The 25196-nt window shown below is 30.9% G+C and overlaps 1 protein-coding gene across 15 annotated transcripts in view; it reads left to right on the top strand.

Moving 5' to 3' along the window:
• Nucleotides 1-25196, top strand: part of LOC124957662 (neurobeachin) — a 193427-nt gene that overhangs the window by 84209 nt on the left and 84022 nt on the right. For 9 of the 15 annotated variants that reach the window (XM_047514762.1, XM_047514760.1, XM_047514768.1 and 6 more), the window contains exons 3-11: nucleotides 20557-20683; nucleotides 20876-20976; nucleotides 21172-21267; nucleotides 22507-22628; nucleotides 23294-23420; nucleotides 23600-23719; nucleotides 24152-24298; nucleotides 24412-24519; nucleotides 24610-24615. In XM_047514762.1, coding sequence (XP_047370718.1) covers nucleotides 20557-20683; nucleotides 20876-20976; nucleotides 21172-21267; nucleotides 22507-22628; nucleotides 23294-23420; nucleotides 23600-23719; nucleotides 24152-24298; nucleotides 24412-24519; nucleotides 24610-24615 — 954 coding nt within the window. The remainder of the gene's footprint in view (nucleotides 1-20556; nucleotides 20684-20875; nucleotides 20977-21171; nucleotides 21268-22506; nucleotides 22629-23293; nucleotides 23421-23599; nucleotides 23720-24151; nucleotides 24299-24411; nucleotides 24520-24609; nucleotides 24616-25196) is intronic. The other 6 variants (XM_047514766.1, XM_047514765.1, XM_047514772.1 and 3 more) reach the window with 2 other exon arrangements.

Below are 25196 nucleotides of genomic sequence, written 5' to 3'. Positions count from 1 at the left end.
AAGTAACAGAAGAAGGAAAAAGGTAAGAACGGAGAGAAAATTCGAGCTTCGCGAAAATACCAAATATCCGTCAACGTGCTTCGAATCGAGCTCAATCTTATTTGGCTTCATCTCCATAAATCCCCGCTAAATTTGAACGCGCTTGAACGAAAGATATCTGTTTCTCCTCTATCTATTTATCTCTCCCTCCCTCCCTCTCTCTCTCTCTCTCTCTCTCTCTCTCTCTCTCTCTCTCTCTCTCTCCCTCTTTACTTGTGAAGATGGGTTCTCTTTAGAAATTTCCAAAGCTTCGACTAGGAAAGTCTGAGGAGGATAGAAATAGATGGAGAGAGAGTAAAAAAAGGAAAAGGTTGACGACACATATAGGTACATGTATATACATATATACATATACAAAGGATATACACGTGAGCGCTTGTGTGTGTGTGTATCGTTTTTCTTCTCTTTTTAAAAGGTCCAAGAAAGGTGGGTGGAAAACCAGCAGGCAATTTGAAAGATATAACGGCTTACGGTCTGACCTTCTATCGTATCTATCTACGTACAATAGTCCTAAAAAAACAACGTCGTAAAATAAGTTTATCCTTTGAGCATTTCGTCACACTTTAGATAATTCTTAACGGATAATATTTATCGACATTCGATATCAGAAGAAAAAAAAAAAATGTTAGTATGAGAGTATTATAAACGACGAAAAAAATTTTTCTTTTTTTTTTTTTTTTTTTTTCTTTTTTTGAGATTTATAAAGGTCAAAATATTTTTTTCCTTTCTTTCTTTTTTTTTTTTTTAGATATCCTTTTCAGATATTTTCAGAATAAAGAAATCTAATCTGATTTCACGGGGATGAAAATCGTCGCACGATATATATATATATATATATATATATATATATATATACATATAGATATATATATTTTCCATCTTCGTCTATACCGAATGAAAAGCACTAAATCAGGAAATAAAAATTTCTGCAGTAGAAGGAGTACTTTGCGACGAATCTATGACAAAGGCAGCGTCTACCTTCTGGTCCAGATCCGCTTGGAAACTTATTTATTTAAAATTCCGCTCTTTCGTCGCGAGTTTCGAAGTAATTCCATCAAAAGTATGCTCGGCATTTCGTGAGAAGTTATTAAAGAGCTCCCGTCTCGAACAGTCGTGTCCTTTATTGACGTTCGTGACACGAAATCTTTTTTCTCCTTAGTTCTTTTTTCTTTTTCTTTTTTTTTTCTTTTTTTTTTTTTTTTTTTTTATTATTTTCTTTCCTTCTTCAAATATTCACGTCATCAAATACGTAAATATAGACGGGCGCTACGAAATGTTTATATTTTTTCAAAAATCGTGCTTACATTTAGCGAGCACGTAATACGAGCACGAGACACAGCATCTTATGGAAGATCGAACGTGCGTTTATGCATCTTTCATGGCACGTTTCTGCGTCTTTCTCGCACGCCCGCTCGCTCGCGTGCAACGTTAACTTAAAATATTCAAAGGTTTTTGGTATGCGAAGTAAGTCCTCTACCGAGATGCATTTATTATTAAAGAAGCGAGATTCGTAGTCGTAGGTCCGATCCTTTCAAATGTTTTTACCGTTAAATAAAAAAAAAAAAAAAAAATGGGAATAGATCGTTCTATCCATAAAATTGTTTTCTTCAACTTACTTCCTACTTTCTATTCTTATTTTAATGTTTTAAGCATAGAATCAAATAATTTTCTTTTTTTCTTTTTTTCCTTTTGTTTTTTATCTGGATAATGCTTTGTTAAGTTCTTCTAAAATGTAAAAGGATCCTTGAGGAAAATACTTTCTTACATTTATGAATATTTCTTTTAAGAATGTATTACAGATCTTGAAACAACATCCGACATTTAGAAATACGAATGGTGAATGGACAAAGCATGCGTATCGTAAGTGGAAATGGAATGGCTTCATAGTAAACGTTCTGAATAAGACTTGCTTGCCATATAGGTCATCGATTTTCAAACACCAGTTTCTATCGACACTCGCCTGAGAATAAATAAAAATAGGGCTTGAAAATGTTCTTTCCCTCCCTCCCCTCCCTTCACCCACTCCCTTATATTAAAGCAAGCTCTGAGTTATCACTGGCACGTTCTTAAGTATTGCATGAAAGTTCGTTTGTTCGTTTCGTTCGTTTTATATCGTTGAAAATATTTTTCAATTTGATCAGAAACGTTGAAACGTTAACAATTCGATAAATAAAATCGCGTACACGTTTAATATAGAATTAATGATGATTTACCATAGTTGATAATTGAAAACGTAAAATATATTTTGAAATGTATTATTCTCAAAAAGAATGTAAAATGTAATCGTTTACTCGAATCACCATGAAATGTAATATTTATAAAGATGTAATGAATCATTTTATTTTATTCCTCTGAATGATAAAAATGGCTACAAAGTAAACAATTACGAGTTTCATTTTATGTATATCTTTCATCTCTATTGCGACGCTTTTTAAATTCCTATGTGATTTCTTTTGGGCCATTAACGTAAGTCGTCAATTCTGAGCATCAAAGTAAACGCAAGATCGTCTTCAATGCAAATCAAGCTTTTTTTTTTTTCTCATTTTCCATTTGACTTTCTTTCTCATTTTACAAGAGAAGCTATTAGTTCAGTCGTAGTCGAAAGAATTATTAAATGTCCTTTAAGATCTTTTATTTGTCGCCGCAAAACGACATTTTCATTCGAAGAAATTACTTGCTGATGTTATTGCCAACCAGTGAATTTATTTTAAACGCTAACGTTCACAATGACTTCATGGAACTTTTAGTCGGAAGATTAGTCTGATATTAGAATGAAAATATAAAAATTATCTGTATCTTGAAAAATTTATTAGAAAAGTATCCTATTGTCGCTTTATATTGATTTTTCATTAACTTGTTTTGGCTACTTTTGTTCGATAAAAATAAAAAGAAAAAAAGAAAAAAAAAAAAAAAAGAAAAAAGGAAAAAAGAAAAGATTTACGAAACAGCGATCTAAATAAATTAACTCTACATAACACAAATTCATACATATATTTCATCTCTGATCATTAATATCAGAAAATACGATATGGCACGAGTTAGTAACAACATGTCACACGAAAGATAAATAACTGAGGAATTTGATATATGCAAATATCATATATTCTATGATTATTATATGATCAATGTGCAATTCGAGTAGTCTCTCTCGTTTGACAACTTTGCAAACTGGAAAATGCCAACTTAATCTGGATTCGATTAATGTGGATTTAAAATTGAACAAACGTTATAATCATTATTAAGAGACAAAGGAAGAAAAAGAGAGAAAAAAAAGAGAAAACAAGAAAAAAAAAGGAAAGAAATAAAGAAATGAAAAAAATATTAGACAGGAATTGATGGAACGTGGGAGTTGAAAGCTTTTGAGCGTGAGGTTAACGCGTGGATAAGAAAGGAACCGGCTTAGAAGAAACTAAGAAGAAGGGAAAGAGTTGACTTGTATGGGAAAAAGTGAAGAACAAAGTTTAATACTTTCTAACGTCCGAGTTAGAAGAAAGCTACGTGCTTTCGAGCTCAAAGCTTACGAAGGGAAAGAAAATTTTCTTCCTACGCAAAACTTTTCTTTCCCTTTCCTCCAATTTTTTTCTCCCATTTTTTTATTTTTTTTTTTTTTTTTACGTGCGTATTATATAAATATACACACGTAAATACGCACTCACGTAACTATGCATATAAATTAGTATAAATTTATGTACGTATATTCCATTTAAGTAAAATTTAATTTCTTTTTCTTTTAACAAAATTCTATTTTCTCGTCTGTTATTATATTTTTGTTTTTTTTTTTTTTTTCTTATTGAAAATTCGTAAATCTTCGGATGAGAACGAACATATTTTTATCGTTAAAAATTTGTTTTGTTTTTTGTCTCATTCCTCTTTCTCTCTTTCTTTCTCTCTCTCTCCATCTCTTTTTCTCTCTCTCTTTCTCTCTCTCTCTCTTTCTTTCTGTCTGTCTGTCTATCTCTTTCTTTTCTTTCCTTCTCCTTCCCCGTAATTCTCTCGAAGGTCTTTCGTAGATTTTCGGAATGAAAAGAATCCATTCGGAAGTCGTAACCCTCATTCTACATTTTTCCCTTTTTCCTATGTTTTCCCGTACTCATTTTGTTCTCGTTAACGAAAGGGACCAGCTGGAAAACAAAACGTTTTTGTCGTCGGAAGAACAATGTTCCAGTCTGCGAACACGCTAGCGCGTAGAGGACCGAAAGGGTTTCTTTTAGAATATCGTTTTAGTTTTTACGCGTGTAACGCTAATGAGCGAGGCAATCCGTTCATTCTAAATCCTACATCAGCCTTGATAATGATTTTTACGTCAATTATTCTCGTCTTTTATGAGAAAAATAAAAAGTATATGATTATGTCGTTAAGCTCTAAGAAAACAAATCGTTTAAAATTTGCAAATGAACAAAAAAAGAAAAAAAGGAAAGAAGAGCAAACTTTGGCATATTTTTATCGTTTATTATCATCACGACCATTGTATATATAGTTCTTTGGTTATAGGTACATAATACACGTTGATCGTTTATGACATTTTGTCTTTCTCTACGTTCTTATTTTTTTTCTTTTTTTTTTTTTTTTTTTTTTTTTTTATTTCATCGTCAAAGGTAACTACCCTTCCATTTATACTACTCTTCCATCTTTTATTTCATTTTTTGGAACTCGTCTCATCTCTCGAAGGTACCTTCGATTTCCTTCACTTTGCAAGTATAACTATTTCAAATCCTATTGTAACATTATATAACTCTTCGTACCATTGTGTTTTATTCGATTTGAAAAATTTTTTCAACTCTTATTGCAGAGAAAGATGACGTGATATATATATAAAGAAATAGAGAGAAAAAAAGAGAGGGTAAGATGAAATTCACTGAAGTCGATTATATTTCAATAATTATAGGATCTCTCTATTGGATTTCATCGTAAAATAATTTTTAATATATCTGGAAAAAAAATCAGCTGCTGTTCGAATGATTGCATCGATTTTAATCTCATTCCATTAAAACGATGATACAAAAATGTACGCTCTATCTAAATATTATTAACACGTATCAATCGATAAAAAAGTTGTACTCTTGCAACGGGATATCGTATGGATATATATATATACAGGCCTCCATACAGATGGATTGGTGGTAGATATCTATATACGTCCGATCACTTTTATAGAGAGCAAACCATTCGTTTGTGTTTTTTATCACGATTCATGATCAGACAGGTACGGTGTTACCTTTGACGATTAAAGCCAGATATATTCTTTGTAAATATATCTGACGAATACCAAATTCATATATAGATAAATCTAAAAATAATACAAAATGTAGTTTCGTTAATCTTTCGAATTGATTTCGTTCGATCAATACTTTTTTTTTACAATATTTTATAAATATATCAAATATTAATGATTCATTTGTAAAATTAAACAAATTGAAATGATTCATATTCCAACAACGGAGCAACAATTTTAAATGATTGAATTCTCTTAAGAGAACAAAGTAATTAATTAAGAATGTATTTATTTATTAGCTTCTTGAGTAATGCAAATCGAAGAAGAGAAAAAGCTTCGAGGAAAAGAAAATAATAATACATAATCGCGAGAGGATTTTAAATAATCGATAGTTTCGCTGAGAAAGAGAGAGAGAATGAAAAGAAAAAAAAAAAAAAAAAAAAAAAAAAAAAAGAATTTACAAGTTCGGGCTTTCGCAGCTCCAAGAGCGATTTTCCCTTAGTGGTGGATTATTTCGACATCGAAAATAAATACTCTAAAACAATCAACTGAGAACTTTATTATTATTAAACAGATATGTCGTTATTTCGTTGTGCTTCATTTTCGAAATGATCGTAAGAGAAACAAAAAAAAAAAAAAAACAAAAAGAAAAGATATAGTAATTTTCATATATTTTAAAGTTAATAACCACAGTTGTCGGTGGTACTCAACATACGAAATTTACCTCGTAGCCAAGCTTTCCACGTAATTTTATTGACTATAATTTGAAAAGCCAGCTTCGTGAACAGACTACTATGCTTTACCTATGTACCTTAACTACGTATACGGATATACACTATACGTACTACGTTTGGTATATTATTAACATTTCAAAATGTGCTTACGTTCGTTCCTTCTTCTTCTACTTTTTTTTTTTTTCTCCATTTGCAATTTCGAGTTATGCAACATATAAATTTATCTTTTACGTGTCGCTGTCGCTCTTTTAAATAAAGATCGAGATGTAGATCCAGACGTAGTTGAAAAATCGAAAATGATCACACATACACTCGGTTATTTTTGATTGGAGCAAACTGTTTTTTTTTTTTTTCTTTTTTATTTATTTTTTTTCTTTTCTTTTCTTTTTCCTTTCCAGAAGGAAGAAAACGTGATCTTTTTATCTTTCGTTTTTCTTTCGGCTTTATAAAAAAAATGGTTGATATCTTGAAGAGGATACATTTCCGAGTTTCAGCTCGAGCTTCCGGTGAAAGATCATCGAAGAGGAAGAAAGTATTTATAGGATCGTTCGATCTTTCTCAATCCCAGTAGAAGTATCCGCCATAAAATCTACGCTCGGATAGATGTTCTTCATGACGGCACGCACTCGCTGAGAATGAAAAAGATTTTTCTTTCTTCCGTTTCTCTCTCCTGAGAGAGAAACGAGAATTGCCCGCATCCTTTTTCTATGCTTTCCACGTGAGAGAAAGCTACGGATTCCATCGTGCGGAGAAAAAAAGAGACACGGAATAAGAGTGTGTGGGAGGGAAGATAAATAAATTGACGTCATGTAGAAAAGGATAACATAGGTACGAAACGAGTAGGCGGAGTTCGAAAATAAGAAAAGGATATGACGATGACAATCGAGTTTTCATTTTAACGTTAACAAGTTCTATGATCGCAAGAGAGATAAAAAATCAAAGAAAAAGAGAGAAAGAGAGAGAGAGAGAGAGAGAGAGAGAGAGAGAGAGAGAAAGAGAGAGAAGTCAAGTTTTCTTCTTTGTCTTTCCAATATTGTCTCTCCCTTTGGAAAAATCGAAAGAAAAGTTTCGAAGTCTGAATCTGAGACTTTCATGACTATAGCAGATTCGAATCGTCGTCGAAGTGGCTCCATTAACTTAAATCACGCGTACCTTTCTCGTTTCTCCTTCATTTCTCCCGTGTTATTCTCCTTTCTGTCTATTTCTTTTCAACAAACTTATATACATAGATAGTACGTGATTACGGTAGATAGAATGGAAGACATTTACATTTTCGTTCGAGTTATCTTCTACTTTTATATGCTACTATAACAAGTAATTGTAAGATTTGCCTTATTCATAGATAAATCGAATATTCGTTACCTTTGAATTTTCTTTCGTTATCGTTAAGTAACTTTGTCTATGTAATTTTATATAATTCATGCATATACGTATATATATATATATATATATATATATATATATATATATATATATATATATATATACTATTTCGTAAATATTACGTATAATATATTATAGTTATATACATTCACGCAGTATCAAAAATAGTTGATATAATCCGCTTTTGCATACTGTAAGCGGGTTTTCTTCACTCAAATATCACACACGTATATACGTTCGAGTGTTACATTGCGCTCATTCAACCATTAAAATAAAATCTATTACCAGTTTCAACGGGTTTTATTTTATTTTTACAAATTTTATATATATCCGAGAGATGTAAATTAATTCGCATGGAAAATTCAAATTCTCATTTGATATTTAATAATTTATTACGTATTTATACGCATTTTTGGTATTGATAAAATGAAAAAGAAGTAGAAAAAAAGATAAAGAAAAGTAAGTTAAGAACAAAACGAAATAAAATATAATCATTCAACAAAAGTTATGGTCGGCAATAAAGTAAATAGTATGTACTTATATTATGTATACCATTCGTAATTCATAGTACATACGTACATACATACATATACATATCTATAATCTATAACAAAAATAAACAGTCCGACGAAATTAAAATTGTATCATAGGGTATATCGATGATATTCTTTAACGATTGTATGTGTTTACATATACACATACAAATAAGTACTTTAAAACTCTCTGGTATACAAGAAACAAACTCGACATCAGAACCTTGTTTAAACTGGAGCGCTTGTAAACAGATATTTGTCCTTCTGTCAAGGTTCTCTAACAGAACTGCTTTCACTTCTCAATCAGTCTTTGTGTGAGCTTCAAGCATCGTGCAAGTAAGATCAAACAAAAAGAATATTTAATCAGAACTTCGAGGTGATTTTTAATTTATTCTTATCAATTTTATATACTAACAACAAATATCACAATTATTCGCACCTTTTATTTCATATATTTAGAATACATTTTTATCGATTTAGGTAATAATAATTAAGTATAAATGAATTTAATTACGATGGGATCTTACGTATCTACATACATACGTATGTAGTTATGTCATTTCGTATTTCTATTTGCGTTTCTATTTCTATTCACAAGGATCATTTCGAATAATGCTTTTTCGTACTTAGAAATAAAAAAGAAATAGAAAAGATAAAGAAAGACATACATAAAATTTGAAAATTTTCTCATGATCCACGGCAAGGTTCAGCGGTTCTCGTTGATAAGGTTAGCGAATTTCAATTTACGAAGATTGAAAGACTCGAACGACATTGGTATGTCTCCAGATAGGATTTAAATTGCATTTTGATGCGCACTTCGTACAGCAATCACAATGTAACGTGGGAAGCATTGAAAAGGAAAATGAGCTAAGAGAGAAAATTAGATGGAGTGTTTGAGAGAGAGAGAGAGAGAGAGAGAGAGAGAGAGAGAGAGGGAGAAGGAGGGAGGGAGGGAGGGAGGGAGGGTGAATAACATATTTTTTTGACTCGACTAGTCATAAATTCCATCCTGATCCCCGACCAGTCATATAAATATTGTTACATTTTACCATCAGTGATTCTTTCCTACTTCTTTTCAACGTTTTAACGCACAGAGATTTATTTTCTCAACCTTCCAAAAACTACGAAACATTTTTGAAACTCGATAAAGTGCAATTTGCGAGAAAATTTTATGGTATTTTGTAAGCTTACAAGTGGAATTAATGATAATGTATCCGTTAAAATTTATTCTATTTATTGAATTTATTTTTATGCACACACACAAAATTATATATATCATTATATTTATTACGATTTTCAGTAAATATCATGTAATTATATTTTATACGTTAATAATATAGTAATAAAAATTGATTTAATAATTAAAATCAAATAAATATCTATTGAAAAATAGATAGTCGGACAATGTCACCTCTGTATTTAATTCTTTTTCTGTATTTTATTTTTGTTGTTATTTTAACGTGTCTGTACGGGTAATTCGCAAAACAGACAATTAGTTCTATTAGCTTTAATCTTGTTCTCTTTGAAATTTTGTGATATCAAATTACGCATAATTATAGATAATTGATTGTTTTTTATTAAATTCATTCATTAAATGCAATCAAGATTAATGTTTAATTAGATAAAAATTCGTAATAGTATCGGGAAAAGCGTTAGTTTAACAATAGATTTAAGCTTCAAGGAAGATTAAGAGATACTGATTTAGAGACTATGTTGGATACCACACCATCGAAGAATCCGATTCGCGAGGGATAATTGCGGAACGTTAGCGGGCGACATAGCAAGCGTAGTTCCATTGTTCTACGCTTGGAATTGGCAAATACGAAACTAGGAAGGAACGTCCTTTACCTGGAAATGAATCGATGAGTCGAGGACGCGTGATTTTGATGAATTCGTTAATGAGATTTGAGATTATATGAGAAAGAGAAAATCAAGAATACATAGAAACAAATTAAAAGAAGTTCATAGTTCAAATGAATGTATTAATATTGTAAAAATTTATTATTTTATTTTGAAACTGTAAGTATCGTCGTTTTAATAATAATTGTTCAATAAAAAGATAACTGGCACGATTAGTTAGTAGTACTTTTAGAAGAGTAATCTTTAATATATCTTACCACCTCGTTAAAATTTTACATTTTACTACACTCGTTAAGGATTCACTTAAAATTCGAGATGAGATAGAATTTGCGCATGAAAAGCAAAGGGACAGAGACGGAGAAAGAGAGAGAGAGAGAGAGACGAACTTTCTACGATCTTGTTGAGAACTTGTAATATATATATAGCGGCGTCATAATAATAAAACTGGAAATATACATCTTTCAGAAGAGATTCTTCGTATTTTCACGGATCTCTTCGTTCGTTAATATTCTTATATCAAGTTTTACGGACCAAGTTTAACTCATGTATTACGGACAACTCAAAAGTCTGTTGAAATGTAACAAAAAGATTTCCAAAGTGATGGCAAGAAACGTAACGAGAGAAAGGAAGTATTATTACGATTTTCTTTGTTGATTATTAAATTACAAGGAAAAAAATTTTGTACAACAAATAATATCTATCGATACGGTTGAAGAATTCTCTTGAAGTATTGTTCTTGCATTCGAAGCTCTTGGATAGTAATCTTTCGAGATTTTATTTGAAAAAGAATTTTCCAAACTTCAATTTGTCGATTTATATATATATATATATATATATATATATATATATATATATATATATATATATATATCTGCAACATTCGCTTGACCATTCCATCCGAGGGAAAACTATTTTTACTCGTGTCAAGAAATTTCGAGTATCGTACATATTATTTTGATTTTCTTTTGTGTCTTCTTGAATGTATTTTTCATCTCGTATAAGAATTTTTCATTTCGATAAAAATCCATCGTATTCGTTTCAAACGAGATATATCAGGATGAAAATAACAAAAGGGATTCGCAAACTTCGACGACCTCGACGATGGTATATTTACGTTCTTCGGAAATTTTCATAAGAGAAAAGTAATCCTCGGTTTCTCGAATAATTCGCACGCGCGATATTTTGAGATTACTTGGTGAAAATTCCCAAGAAAATCACCTTTGAATCTTGGCGACAAGTAATTTCAAACTCCTCAGTCAAAAGGAAAGAGCGTGCAACCACGACGGTGACTCTTCTTGTTGACAACAGGGAACTCTCTCTCTCTTTCTCTCTCTCTCTCTCTCTCTCTCTCTCTCTCTCTCATAAAGCTTGCTTTCTAATTTATTCCAAATTTATTAGAGAAAGTACAGAGTCGTACGGAATCGCATTACGGAATTAACTTTTCGAACTTCCGAAGATTCCGTGGTAACATCATCCGATGAACTTTCAAAGGAACCTTTTCTCTTCTTTCATCGTCTCTCTCTCTCTCTCTCTCTCTCTCTCTCTCTCTTTTTTTCACTCCATCTCAAGTAAGCGACATCAATCAAGTTAATTTTATTTTTCTCAAATGTAATCGCGAAGAAAATTGTTCATAATTAATATTAATTATTTAAATTGACTGATTAATTTATTACATTTATAAACATTGCCATTTAAATTCTAATACGAAAGAATTTTTTCGAAACATTTTATCAAATCGAATTTTATCTAAAAGGATCGATATGTTGTGTAGAAAAAAATAAGAAAAAAAAAAAAAGAAAAAGAAGAAGGAAAGAAAGAAAGAAAAGTACAATTCAATTCAACGTAACCAATGTTCGATCGTCTTTGCGAAATATGTATATTCTAGGAAATTTCATGCTTCAACGGCCGACCTACATGATTACGTAAACATATTGATTAGGATTCAACAGTCACAGGCATCGAATCGCCTGTGTACGATGGAATCAACAGCGCGCGACGTCATTGAATGCGTCGATACTACCACATACGTTTATATACGTATCCATATGAACGTGTGAACATGTATACTTGGTCTGTGGACAAATTGAAGAGTGACGAGGTATTGTTACCCGTTGAGTGAATTACGGAGGAAAGCTGAGAGAATGCGAGTGGGATGTAGAGATAGATGGACGAATGAATGAACGAGTGGATAAAAAAAAAGAACAGGAACATTTTTGAGGATCATATATACATTTATATATATATATATATATATATATATATATATATATATATACGTAATGAAAAAAAAAGAAAAATAGAAAAAAATAAAAGTGAAAAAGAAAGAGAAAAAGATAGAGCGTATAATATTTTCAATGCACAATTTATTTCTCCTTTAAATGTAAAAAAGGAAGAATATATAAAAAAACGTTTTTTTAATTTTGTTCGAATATGTATATGATTAATAGTATGATAAATATTATGCTTCATGAAAAATTATGTCCATCTATCTTCGTCTTCTTCATATTTATGATTATTTTATCTTTATCAATCAGTTATGATTCTTCGAGTTTTGAATCAATTTGTAAAGAAAATTAGAAGAAAATGAGGAAAAGGTAAATTGACAAAAGCAAAGTTAGTTGCAAGACGTTCCCATTCAGGTACTTTGTAAATGTTGATTTATATTTGGAAGATTAAATATTCGTGAAAGATAAACAGTTGAGGAAAGGAGTTGAAGTGATCTCGTGTTGTTTTCCTTTGCTTCCTACTGAAGCACCGGCAACATCCTGGGAGTCCATTCGTAAGAATAAAAGTTTCATTCAATTTCATTGCTAAAATTTCATTGTAAATACATATTAACGATAATATCTCAAATCTTATTCATATCTATACTATATTACCGCTATATATGTATCCTATATGTTTTCATTTCTTTTTCATTTGGAAATTTATTTTCACAATGACGATAATTGTAATATTAAAGAAGTTGTGAAGAAAGAAAAAGAAAAAAAAAAAAAAAAACAAAACGAAGAAAAATTCAGCACGTCAAAAGAATCTTTCTAAATAAGCTCGGAAAAAAAGTGACGAAAATGAAACATTGTATTAATCCTAACGATATATAATAGTTTTACAAAAAAGATAGTTCTTTACGACCGCACTTTTTCTTCCTTATATAATAAGGATATTAATTGTAATTTAACGTTCCGATATATCCAACTCATTTTTATTCTTTTTTTCAACGTAACTCAGATAATTGTAAGATTTAATATTTGTTAAGGTAGAAATATTGTTTCGTTCTTTTATCGCTGATTTCTTTTCAAGGAAGGTATTACGAAGAAGATTATATAAAGCTAAATATATTAATTTTTCTCAATTACAAACTGCCATACGTAGTTTCTCTCTACATACGTATATATATATACTTTTTGCGAGAATTCACTGTTGCATGACGGAAAAGGGGTGGTGCGAATATTTATTAACGTTGCCTTTGCTAATGAAACAGTCAAACAATTAAATCCTATAAATAATTGTATCGTGAAATGTGTATTAACGAATGGGAGAGATAAAGATATAAACAAAAAGAAATAGATATACAGTGTAGTAATTATCGAAAAAGCACTTGTACTTTATCACGAAATATATTGTTTTTACTTCTCTTATCGTAGGATAAATTGGTAGAAATAATTATTTTCCGATGGAATTTTAACATTTACGAATGTTTCGTAGTAAACTCTATTATTCGAAATTTACTCTCTTTCTCTCTCTCTCTCTCTCTCCCTCTCTCTCTCTCTCTCTCTCTCTCTCTCTCTCTCTCTCTCTCTCTCTCTCTCTCTCTCTCTCTCTCTCTCTGTCTCTCACTCTCTCTTTCTGTAGATATGTATTTATTAACTTCTAAAAAACTAATTCATTTTGATTCATACCTCATTCTATATAAAATTCATTTATGTTCATTACTGTCTTTTCGTATTTTTTTTTTTTTCCTTTTTCTTTACTTTATTTCTTTTTCACCAAAATTTTGTTGTTAACAAAAATATAACATTTCAAAGTAGAAATAACGTATTTGTGTAAAAGAGTGATTTCACGTATCGCAGAACACTCAGGTAATTACTTTAGTAATATCAAAGAATGAAAGAAGAAGATAAAGAAAAAGAATGAGAAAAGGAAGGAATGACGGATGAAGAGAAAAAGAGAGAGAGAGAGAGAGAGAGAGAGAGAGAGAGAGAGAAGGAAGAGGAAAAGAAAAAGAAAAAAGAAATGTACAAAGAAAGGAACCATTCTTCCGCACAACGTAAAGTAGCGTCATTAGATGAATTTTCTATCATAAAAGACCGACCGGTCGACGAAGAGACAACTATATTCGTGGATCAAGGGAAAAGGAAAAGGAACAAAAAGAAAGAAGTGAAAGAAAAAAAGAAGCGCGCAAGTACTCGAATTCCTCTGTTGGAGGAAAAGCAAACGTAACCGGATGAACGAGAGCTATAGAGAAAGCTATAGAGGAAAAGATAGAAAGGAATTAAGAAAAAAATCTGTGTTCCTTCGTGGATATTCGTCCATCGTGCAAATATCCACTGCATAAAGTGAAAAGAAAGGGAAGTGAGTGAGAGAGAGAGAGAGAGAGAGGGAGAGAAAGAGAGAACAAAGACGAAGTCAGAAGGAAAGGAACTTTTCAAATTAATTAGCGTTAAAGTCGAAACTCGAGAAAGATCACAAGCTCGTAATTTTAAAGCATCGTTGTCTGAAACGTCAAAAAAAAAAAAAAGAAGAAAAAAGAAAAAAAAAAGAAAAAAGGAAGAAAGCTCTCCTCTCCGTTGTTCCGTTCTAAAACTTTCTTGTTCGACAAATTCGAGGCTTTTGCTGTACATTTTAGAGTTAATAAAAGTGCATGTACGTGATTATGCTTAATAAATAACGATCGTAGATGTGAAAGTATAAGTAACTACACATACATACTTTCTCATTGTTACTCAAGTTGATAACTAATTAGGATCTTTTTTTGTTTTTGTTTTTTTTCTTTATAATTAAACTTAACGGAAAGAAAATAACAAAAGGTGATTCTCAAGACAAACTTTTGGGTATCTTATCGTCCCATTTGAACGAAAATTGATAAACTATAGATCTTGTTTGAAAAGTGAAAATAAAATAAAAATAAAAAAAAAAAAAACACTCTTGATCGAAATATTGCAATAGTTTCGATATCGACGAAACAAACCATTTTTCACTTTTCAATTGGCCTAGGTCGAATACACACACAATTAATTCATGATAGCCGCGGATTCAATTGAAGTCAATTTAAAGTTAAAAAAAAAAAAAAAAAAAGTTGATTAAAAGAAAAGTTTTAAAAATCCTCACTGGTACGGCTTAAAACGTAGAATAAAAGTATAAAAGTTCTAGCGTTTATTGTTAGTTCGTTCCTCAAAATCAGTTCCTCCTTTTGGTCCTTTTTAGTTATCTCTTTTCTTTTACTTTCCGTTCTTTTATCCTTAAAAAAAAAAAAAAAAAGAAAAAAAAAGTAAATATATTCAAACTAGAGTAATTTTATTTTTTTCTTCTTATTTTGTGTTTTTCTTTCTTTCTCTTCATCCTTCATCCTCTTTTTCATTTCCACTTATGGACATAAAGGTCTTTATTATTTCCATAAAATAACGATCCTTTACGCAATCCTCTGCTCCATTCATTGCATCCTATGAAATGAGTTTTGAGTCTCTCTCTCTCTCTCTCTCTCTCTCTCTCTCTCTCCTCTCTCTTTTCATCCTAAACACCCATACATTCTAGTTGTGCCATCTGCTAACGGCAAGCATCTTACTTGTTTGTACTTACTTATTTCATGTAACAGCAACTCTGGGTACATAATATCGTCGCACGTAGTACGCCTTTAAGACCCTTTAATCCTGTAGTAGATGAAGGAAGTATATGAAATATGGTTTTTGTGTATAGTCTTGGAAATATAATCGGATATTAGATATCGAAATCGTGACGGAAAAAATAAAAAAAAAATAATCATTAAAAAAAATAATCATAATAATTGCTCGATAATTTGTAAATATTTATATCTGTCGCAATTAAAACTATTGGTCATTTTTTTTGTTTTTTTCTTTTTTTTTTCTTTTCTTTAATTTCAACCATCGTACAAAATTAACAGGATTTCTCATTTGAAAATACGCATATATACATACCTACGTATTTTGAATTAGGCAGGCTTTTGAGATGGAATCGCCCAAAGGGAATATTTGGTAGCGATCTATCCGATTGAGTTAAAACCTTTAACCCTGCTGTTTCGTAAGCAGCTTACGTCGTTACACGGTTGAGAAATGATCCGTATCTCCGCAAAGCTCAGTAGAATTAAACTATTTCAAATCCTAAATGTTCCGAGTTAAATTAAATATAGTTGATGTATAGAACTCGTGTTATTACGCTGAGCATTTACTTAATTTTTAATCTTATTAGAATAAAGATTACATTTAGAGATATTATTTGGCATATATCATCGTCGAATAGAAGATAACATTTATTGAAAATATTTATGTACCTTACGTTATATTTCACGATAGATATTATATATCTATATCGATCAATCAACGATGAAGATCGATATAATAGAAATTGCTCCGTGAGGAGAAACATCAATTATTCAGACTTTGAGGTTTGTTTGAGTTTAACAGCTAAGTATCGACGAAATACCTAAGCTCGGATATTCGAGAATATCCAAAGGTGCAAGTTCCTTTGTGTTATTACGTAATCTGTAATTTAATTCCGAAGGAGTCATCGTTGATCGTGCACGGAATATGAGTCTGACGAAGCTAGCGAGAGAAGAATCGTGCATCGAGATCGAAATGGAGATCTTGGAACGGTATCAGATACGAAAACTGGAACATAGTCTTCGTTGTCGTTATAATCGTCCTTCGTTCGTAGTCATTGTCTTCAAGCGAAGGACCATTCTGATTTTATAAGGAATTAATTAATACTTACTTTGTAACGAGATTATATCTAGTTCTTTGTTTAACCTCGTTTATCGTCTTTCCTCTTCTTCTTTCTTTTATTCTTCCAAAAATATGATAATGTTACACTGTATATATATATATATATATATATATATATATATATATATATATATATATATATATACATATGTATTGAACAGGTGTAAACTTTTCTCTGATTTCTGTTAAAAATAAATTATGGACGTTAATTGTTCGTTCTATTATTTCGAATATTAATTTCTTTTGAATTTCATTTTAATGCAATATATATATATATATTCGCAGAATTAATTGTAATGTAATGTCGTAATTAATCAACTTTTTGCTACTCTTTATTATTGGAATAATTTCGTTTGCAATTTTTTAGAGAGAATATATTGTTAAAATTTGTACAGTACTGCGATGACGTCATTTAGGATTTTTTAAAAAATTTTTAATTTGATTTAAATTTGTTGGAGTGATGTGAGTGTAAAGAAAGAAAGAGAGAAAGAGAGAGAAAGAGAGAGAAAGAGAGAGAGAAAGAGTGGAAGTGGTGTACCAATGAAACTCGTGGTAATTAAATATGCACCGTATAACTAATCGCTTTTGTAATTAGCAATTAAGTGAAGATCCAACGTGAACGACTTTTTCCAACGGAAATTACTTGAAATTTAATCAACGTTCACTCTTTCTCTCTCTCTCTCTCTCTCTCTCTCTCTCTTCCTCTCTCTTACGCGTGAGTGGACATATTCCAAAGGAATTCGTTTCATTTCGCAAATTCGTCAAAAATCTTTGATTTATCAAACAAATAGAATAATTCGGCGCATATATATACAATCGAAAAGTACGCTTCGATGTCTTAATTATCATAGCGATCAAATTTGGAATCTAAAGAAGTTGTAAGTTAGGAAATAATTTTAAATAAATTTATAAATATAACATATGCAAATCAAAATTTTTCTCTCCCTCGATTAAAATTCGTCTTCGAATTTTCATTTACTTTTACAGATTATTCAAATCATATGTTCGGAATGTTTTTATTAGCACATTTTTTATTAGTATATCTTTTATTACAAAAGTTGTGATTATTTTTAGAACAGACGATAAAAAAAGTTTACAACGTATGTTGGTAGGAGGTATTTTATGATGCAAAAAATATGCATGGGGGAAACAGTATTCGTGCTCGGTTCATTGTACGTTTCAACAATGCGCTTAGATGACAGTAGTGAGTGGATTTATTATGAAAGAACTAGGTTCTCCGTTGTTGCCACGTGAAATTGTGGGATTCCTCTAAAGAAAATTATTACTTGAGTGAAATATTACTATCGTTACGTACGTTCGTACCTACATACATATATTTTGCACGCGTATTGTCGTGAATTAAAGTAAAAAATGTGTTTTTATTTTTTTTCGGATAATTTCGGGAAAAGAAACACTGCTGACGACTGATTTGAGGACATTGTATACGTTTCACTGTACAGCATTCGAGGAAGAATAAGTCACGAAAGTGGGTGGGCGGGAGAACCATCGAGACCAGAGCTGGTACTACCTGCAACAACTACAACAAAAGTAACAAAAGTAACGTTGAGGCAAGTTTGAAGAATGTCCCTCTTCAATGTCGCAATCAGGCTTTTAAAAGCCGTGTGGCATTGCCGTTGTCGTTGCTGGCTTTTAGCGTGATACGCTCGTTGAAAAATGGGTAGCCATTGAACGAGAGCCACCTCCAAAAGTGCGTTTTAATGCACGATGCGGAATGTGAGATGGTCGTGAGTCGATCAACCGAAGGAAAAGGCAAAAAAAAAAAGTAGAGGAAGAAATAAAAATTGAACCGTCTTCGAAAAGATAATTCTTCGAAAAATTCTGCATTATAAGTTGCATACGTGAGAAAATTATGGACAATCGATCTATAGTTGGGAATGTTTAAATAATGATGACTCGTTTATTAATATTTCATTTAGTTATATATAATATATAAATTGTCATAATTAAAATTTTTGAAAGAACTCCGTATACATATGTGTGTGTGTGTGTGTGCATGTATAAAAATAATTTTTTTTCTATACACAATAAAAATTTTTGGAGGATTAACTGTATCCTATTTTTATACCTTATATATATATATATTTATTTATTTATTTATTTATTTATTTATATATCTTTTCTTTCTTTTATTTTATTCCACTTGTAATATTTGAATTATGACTAAAATTTGATAGAACAATAACTATGTACCAATGGAAGGATTTTACTTATCGCAAATAATACAGTAGTTAAACTATTCATTCGAGTTTTAAAGAGCTTAGGTAGAATATAATAGGCGGTATTATAAAGGATTAGACTGATATGTATTTACCAAGAGTCCGATTTTACAAATCTTGAAACAAGTGAAAAGAAATAGAGAGAAAAAGAGAGAAAGTGAGAGAGAGAAAGAAAGAGAGAGAGAGAGAGGGAGAGAGAGAGAGAGAGAGAAAGAGATAGGAAGAATGAAAAGGAAACAAGCCCATGGGAAAACCACAAAATCGCTTTTGGTTTATCTTTTAAAGAATGAACATGTTTCGAAGTTAGATCAAACAACTGGCAGTGATACTACCGCAATAATATCAAGTATACCAAGGCGTTTATGTTATCGAAATCTATGGATAAACCATATTGTTAATTATTTAATATTCCTTTATTAAAACATCATTTTTATCTTATCGTTATAATTTTAAATACGAAGTAAACTATTTCAATTTCTTATTTTCTGTGGAACTTTTAGCACGTGAAGCGATCGAGACAATGACAAAGAAGTTAACTAAAAAAAAAAAAAAAAAGGGATAAAAGAAACAAAGAAAGGATCATTAAGAACACGCCTTAATGCTACTGTTTTTGCGGAAGTCAAATGAAATTATTGGCCAGGTCCAGGTTTCCGTGTGTAAAGAGACCGTGTGTATCCGCAAATACTAATATTGAATCTACGAGAAGGGTCGCGTATGTTTACTAATCCTTCGAGATTTCATTAATACTAGATACCCCATTTACACGTTAATTGAGCTCACTTCATCGTAAAGAGCTAGAGCCGTTAGAGTGTTACATGTAATTTCAGTTGGCACTGATTCTACATTGACGTATATAAAGTTAACTTGTCCTATAATATTCTTTATTATCGTAAATAATCGTCCTTAGATAAAATTGACATATTTTTAATAATCGATTTATAAAATAGTAAATGTACAAATATTTATATTTATTTATTATAAATAAACGAAAGCTGTGCGCAAGAGTGCATGCACAATAACGATTGCAATACACCAATATCGTTAAAAGCATACCGCAACGTAATATTCAGGGACAATGTTTGTATCGAATATCGATCGAGATTGGCTTCGTTGTATGCAAATTCGTTGGATTAGCTTCGCTGCAGTGAAATATTTTAGTAGTTCGGTAATTTCGGGGATAATTACACCACGGCCTTTCCCATTTTAATCGGTACTATGCATTCCTTCCAATCTTTATTCTGATTGTTTCCTTTTTCTCTACGAACTGTCGATAGGCCCGGATTGTATGTTTGGAACAGAAGATACGCAATTCGAATTGGGATCGTGCAAATTGCATTGGGAATTCCCAGCTGCGTTGGATAATCATGATGTTATTTTCATGAAGGTTAAATCAGATTTAATTGAGAATGCAAACCGCCGAAGTGAAAAAGAAGTGTTATAGGCGGACGATAATTACTTTAAAAAATATTTTATCCATATTGAAGAAAAAAATAAAAGAAGAAAAAGAAAAAATATAAACGCTTATATTAATTACCTCAAATTGTTATTATGAATTTCGTAGATTCTTACATTTTAATAGATATTTCGTATTTTATGTTTCAGGCCGAAATATGGAGCGTATTTATTGCGATTTTAAGGAAAAGCGTTCGGAATTTACAGGCATGTACAGATGTAAGTCTTATAGAACACGTGCTGCATCGATTATCGCGAGCGGAGACTGTTGTTGCAGGTAAATTAGATGCTTTTTCTTCATTCTATAAATATTACGCAAATTTTCTTTATGACTCGCAAATGACATTGAAATATAACGCGTAGTATTACGATTTAGATATTAGATTTTATAACGCAAGAGATTTTATGCGGTTAATAATGTCGCGTATATCTTAATAAAATTTTTTAATTTCTTAACCTTCTTTTGCAGATTTATTGATCGATATGCTCGGAGTATTAGCGAGCTACAGTATCACCGTAAAGGAGCTAAAACTTCTCTTCGGTGCCATGAAAGCGGTTAAAGGGAAATGGGTAAATTATTAAAAATTTTAATTAAGACTTTTAAAGTAAAATTAATTGAAAGTGTCTTTTGTAAAAAAAAAAAAAAAAAAAAAAAAAAAAAAAAAAAAAAAAGGAAATCATAGTATTTCGTCAAAGACATATATTTTTCTTTTCTTTTTTATGGTGTCTCCTACAGTTTTATAAAATTATATTTTCGTTTTACAGCCGCGACATTCGGCGAAACTCTTGAATGTACTTCGTCAAATGCCGCAACGAAATGGGCCCGATGTATTTTTCAGTTTTCCTGGTAGGAAAGGATCGGTAAGTGAATCTTGATTTTTACTTTTCTCTGTCGTAGACAAAGTAATATAAATACTCGCGTCACACGGACATGTGTCCTTTAGCAGAATGATTCCTTTTTACCTTTAAAACTTCATCGAAGATATTATTCGATTCTAAACTCTATCAAACTTCGGATAAGAGAATTCACGTTGTTTCGTGAAACTCCCGTTTCAACTAACGTCGTTTAAATTCGATATAGTATCGATCCCTTCTAACCACAGCGCGAGATCTTAAAGACGAGGCCTTGTATTGAATCTCTCGAGAATCCTGAGAATCGAGATTAAACCGTATCGCTATAACGAGGTATTATCGATTATCGTACATTCAGCAGTCGACTCATGTAGTTACGATTACATGACACGTCCGTTATGTTCTATTAATTATTCGATCATTAAAAGACAAAGAAGATAAAAAAAAAGTTTTAATTATTTTAATTCCCAATAGATAATTGCGTTGATACGTTCGAATGAAAAATATAATATCTATAATGTAAAATATGATATTTAGATAGAGATATAAAGATATATTGTTATCGAAAGAAAATATTTGATGAAGTATTTATAAAATCAATATCCCTAAAATATTTTCATTGTCGTATCGTTCAGTATATTATTTGGACAAATTGAAGAAGATTCGTACGGGGAAAAATAACCATCGTTGTCTAATACAATAACAAATTTGACGTGAAGTTCGCAAAGTTGTGAAACACGGCTTGTCAATTAGACCCCGATAACAATGTTTGACGATGCCCCATGGCTACAGGGGAGGATTAACCGTTCATCGTAAGTGGAACGTGTTCGCCTCGATAGTGGACCTAAGTGATGCACGGTTATTAGTAACAATTACAACATTTATTCCTTTCTGTATTAATATTCAATTTAACTTTCAACAATTATTCCTATTTGTGCTTTCAATTTTTCTTTTCTTTTCCTTTTCTTTCTTTTTTTTTCTTTTCTTTTTTTTTTTTTTTTTTTTTTTTGATAGTATCTATCAATAAAATTCATATCGAATATCACAATCGTTTTATTATACGATTGTATAATCGAACAAAAAACGGTATTAATAATAAGTTTCATGAAAAAAAAAAAAAAATACTTTAGAACTTTTGCAATCTCACGAAAAAAAAAAAAAAAGAGTGGTAGAAAGAAATGGTTCTGTAGAAAGAAATAATAGCGAGTTATAAACACAACTCCTTTCTTTCTTTTTTTTTTTCCACAGGCAATAGTATTACCTCCACTAGCAAGGTGGCCTCACGAGAACGGGTTCACATTTACCACGTGGTTTCGTCTGGACCCCATCAACTCGGTTAATATCGAACGAGAAAAGCCGTACCTCTACTGGCAAGTGCTCTTCCATCAAGTACTTTTACAAGAACACCCTCTTGAGTTGAAGCAACCTGCTGCCCTTACGGAAACCAAACCTCCGTGCCCTTAATACGGCCTTTTTAAAATTGAAATAAAAATTAAGAAAAAGGAAAAAGAAAGAAAATAAAAAAAAAAAAATTCAAAAAAGAGAAGAAGAAAAAAAGTCGACCTATTATTGTTACAGGACAAAAATTTACACGGCACGCTTTATGAATTTCATTAAATCGCCGTTTTCCTTTTTGCATTCGATAAACATTGAGAGAGGAAAAATAAAAGAAAGCTTTGCGATTGCGAGCAAATTTTTTAAATCAAAACTTTCTTCGCCTTGAGAGCACGTTGATATATACATATATATATATATATATATATTTTTTTTTTTTGTCACTACTCGTTCAGTATGTCACACAGATAGATACTTTTTTACTTTTTGTTAATTGGATTTTGCGGTGACGTCAGAGCGCGAATTTAAAATCATGGAAATAGTGAAAAAACCGGCACGAATTCGGAAACAAAGAGTCGGTATAAAAAACAAATAAAATATTTGACCAGAAATCATTCTTTATTTTTTTTATGTTCTTTCTCTTTTGACGAGAATTTTTCTATAATTATTGACTATTATTTTTGTACTTTTTCTTTTGCAGTTTTAAAACTAGTAAAGGAGTAGGATACTCTGCGCATTTCGTAGGCAATTGCTTAGTCCTCACGTCTATGAAAGTGAAGGGCAAGGGCTTCCAGCACTGTGTCAAATATGAATTTCAACCGCGAAAGGTATATGTAATATATATTTTTTCGTCGTATAAATTTTTTCCTCTTGTTTTTCTTTCCTTTATTTTCTTTTTTTTTTTTTTTCTAATTCACGCATTTACGAAACGTATTAAAAAGAAAAGAAAAAAAAAAGAGAAAGTAAAAACACTGATAGAGTCATTTCTGATTAAATATTTTTACAGTGGTATATGATCGCCGTAGTGTACATATATAATAGATGGACCAAAAGTGAAATTAAGTGTTTGGTCAATGGTCAATTGGCTTCGAGTACGGAAATGGCATGGTTTGTGTCGACGAACGACGTAAGTATCCTTCAGTTAATTGCATTTCATATTTTCACGAGATTAATTATACTGATTAAAAACACATAGCTGTTGTATATAGAAAAAAAGTCGTAAAATTGTAAAAAAATCTTTTTTCGTCGAAAAATCAAATGAACGATTGTAAGAGTATAATTGTCCAATTGTTAAGATATATTATAGGTATCGTAACGCGTTAAATTTTATTTATTTCTGTTCGGTTTGATTAATATACTTTCCCGATGTATTTAATTAATTGGACGGATAAATTCACTTGTGAAATTTTGGACAGTACAATCGGTTTTTCATTATCGGTATTACATTTATTATAAAAAGATAGTACGAAATCAAACAGAAAGGATCAGTTTTGATCAGGATAATATTACCTTACATGTATACTGTACACGTATATACGTTCAAAAACTTTGTTCGTAGCCATTCGACAAGTGTTATATCGGAGCTACACCAGAATTGGATGAGGAACGAGTATTCTGTGGTCAAATGAGCGCGATATATCTATTTAGTGAGGCACTGACAACTCATCAGATATGCGCTATGCACAGACTAGGACCTGGATATAAGGTACGTTATTTAAATATTATTGATTCATATTAGCATATTAATTCTTTATATAAAGTCCTCTTTTACCTCTTTTTTTTTTTTTCTTCTTTTTCTTTTTCGATTCCTATCGACAGAGTCAGTTTCGTTTTGACAACGAGTGTTACCTGAATCTGCCAGACAATCACAAAAGGGTGAGTGATGAGCAGGAGCTCACGAGCATGGTGGACCAAAGTATGCAAACTGTAAGCATTTTGTTTTTATTTTCGCCCACCGTTTATATTTCATTTTGCACTCTCTTATGAACTATTCCATTTATATACTGCGTACTCGAGTCCGAGGTAATTAAATGAAATTTAAGAAGAAATTATGTCTCCTCGTTTCTATTGAAACGACGGTGTTCGCTTATGTGGAATATATTTCTTCGATATTTCTTAGTATCCATCACTTTTCCACTTTTATGTATCTTGTTTATATTTTCTTTTTTTGTAATCTTTTTGCTTCGTACTCTTTTAGATATGGTAATTAATTTTTTATGTTTTTTATTTATTTATTTATTTATTTATTTATTTATTTATTTATTTATTTATTTATTTATTTATTTATTTATTTATTACGTGTTATTCGATATTATATTCCTTCTTTTAGATATGGTAATTAATTTTTAATTTTTTTTATTTATTTATTTACTACATGTTATTCGATATTATATTCCTCCTTTTATTTCCCTCATTGTATTACTCCGTAGATGTATTATTGTTAATATAATTTGATTCCTCTTTGAGATGCAATATTATGATTTCACTTAATTATTGAACGTAATTTTGTTGGGTCTTCAACGTTTTCTATCTCTTTTTTTTATTTTTCTTTTCCTTTTTCTTTTTTTTTTTTTGCAATGTAGAGTATGCAATTTTTGGCGCAT

This window comes from Vespa velutina, chromosome 2, assembly GCF_912470025.1.
Source record: "Vespa velutina chromosome 2, iVesVel2.1, whole genome shotgun sequence".
In the NCBI taxonomy this organism is placed as follows: domain Eukaryota; kingdom Metazoa; phylum Arthropoda; class Insecta; order Hymenoptera; family Vespidae; genus Vespa; species Vespa velutina.
Note: the sequence above shows the minus strand (reverse complement) of the source record. Positions and strands in the feature narration are given on the sequence as shown.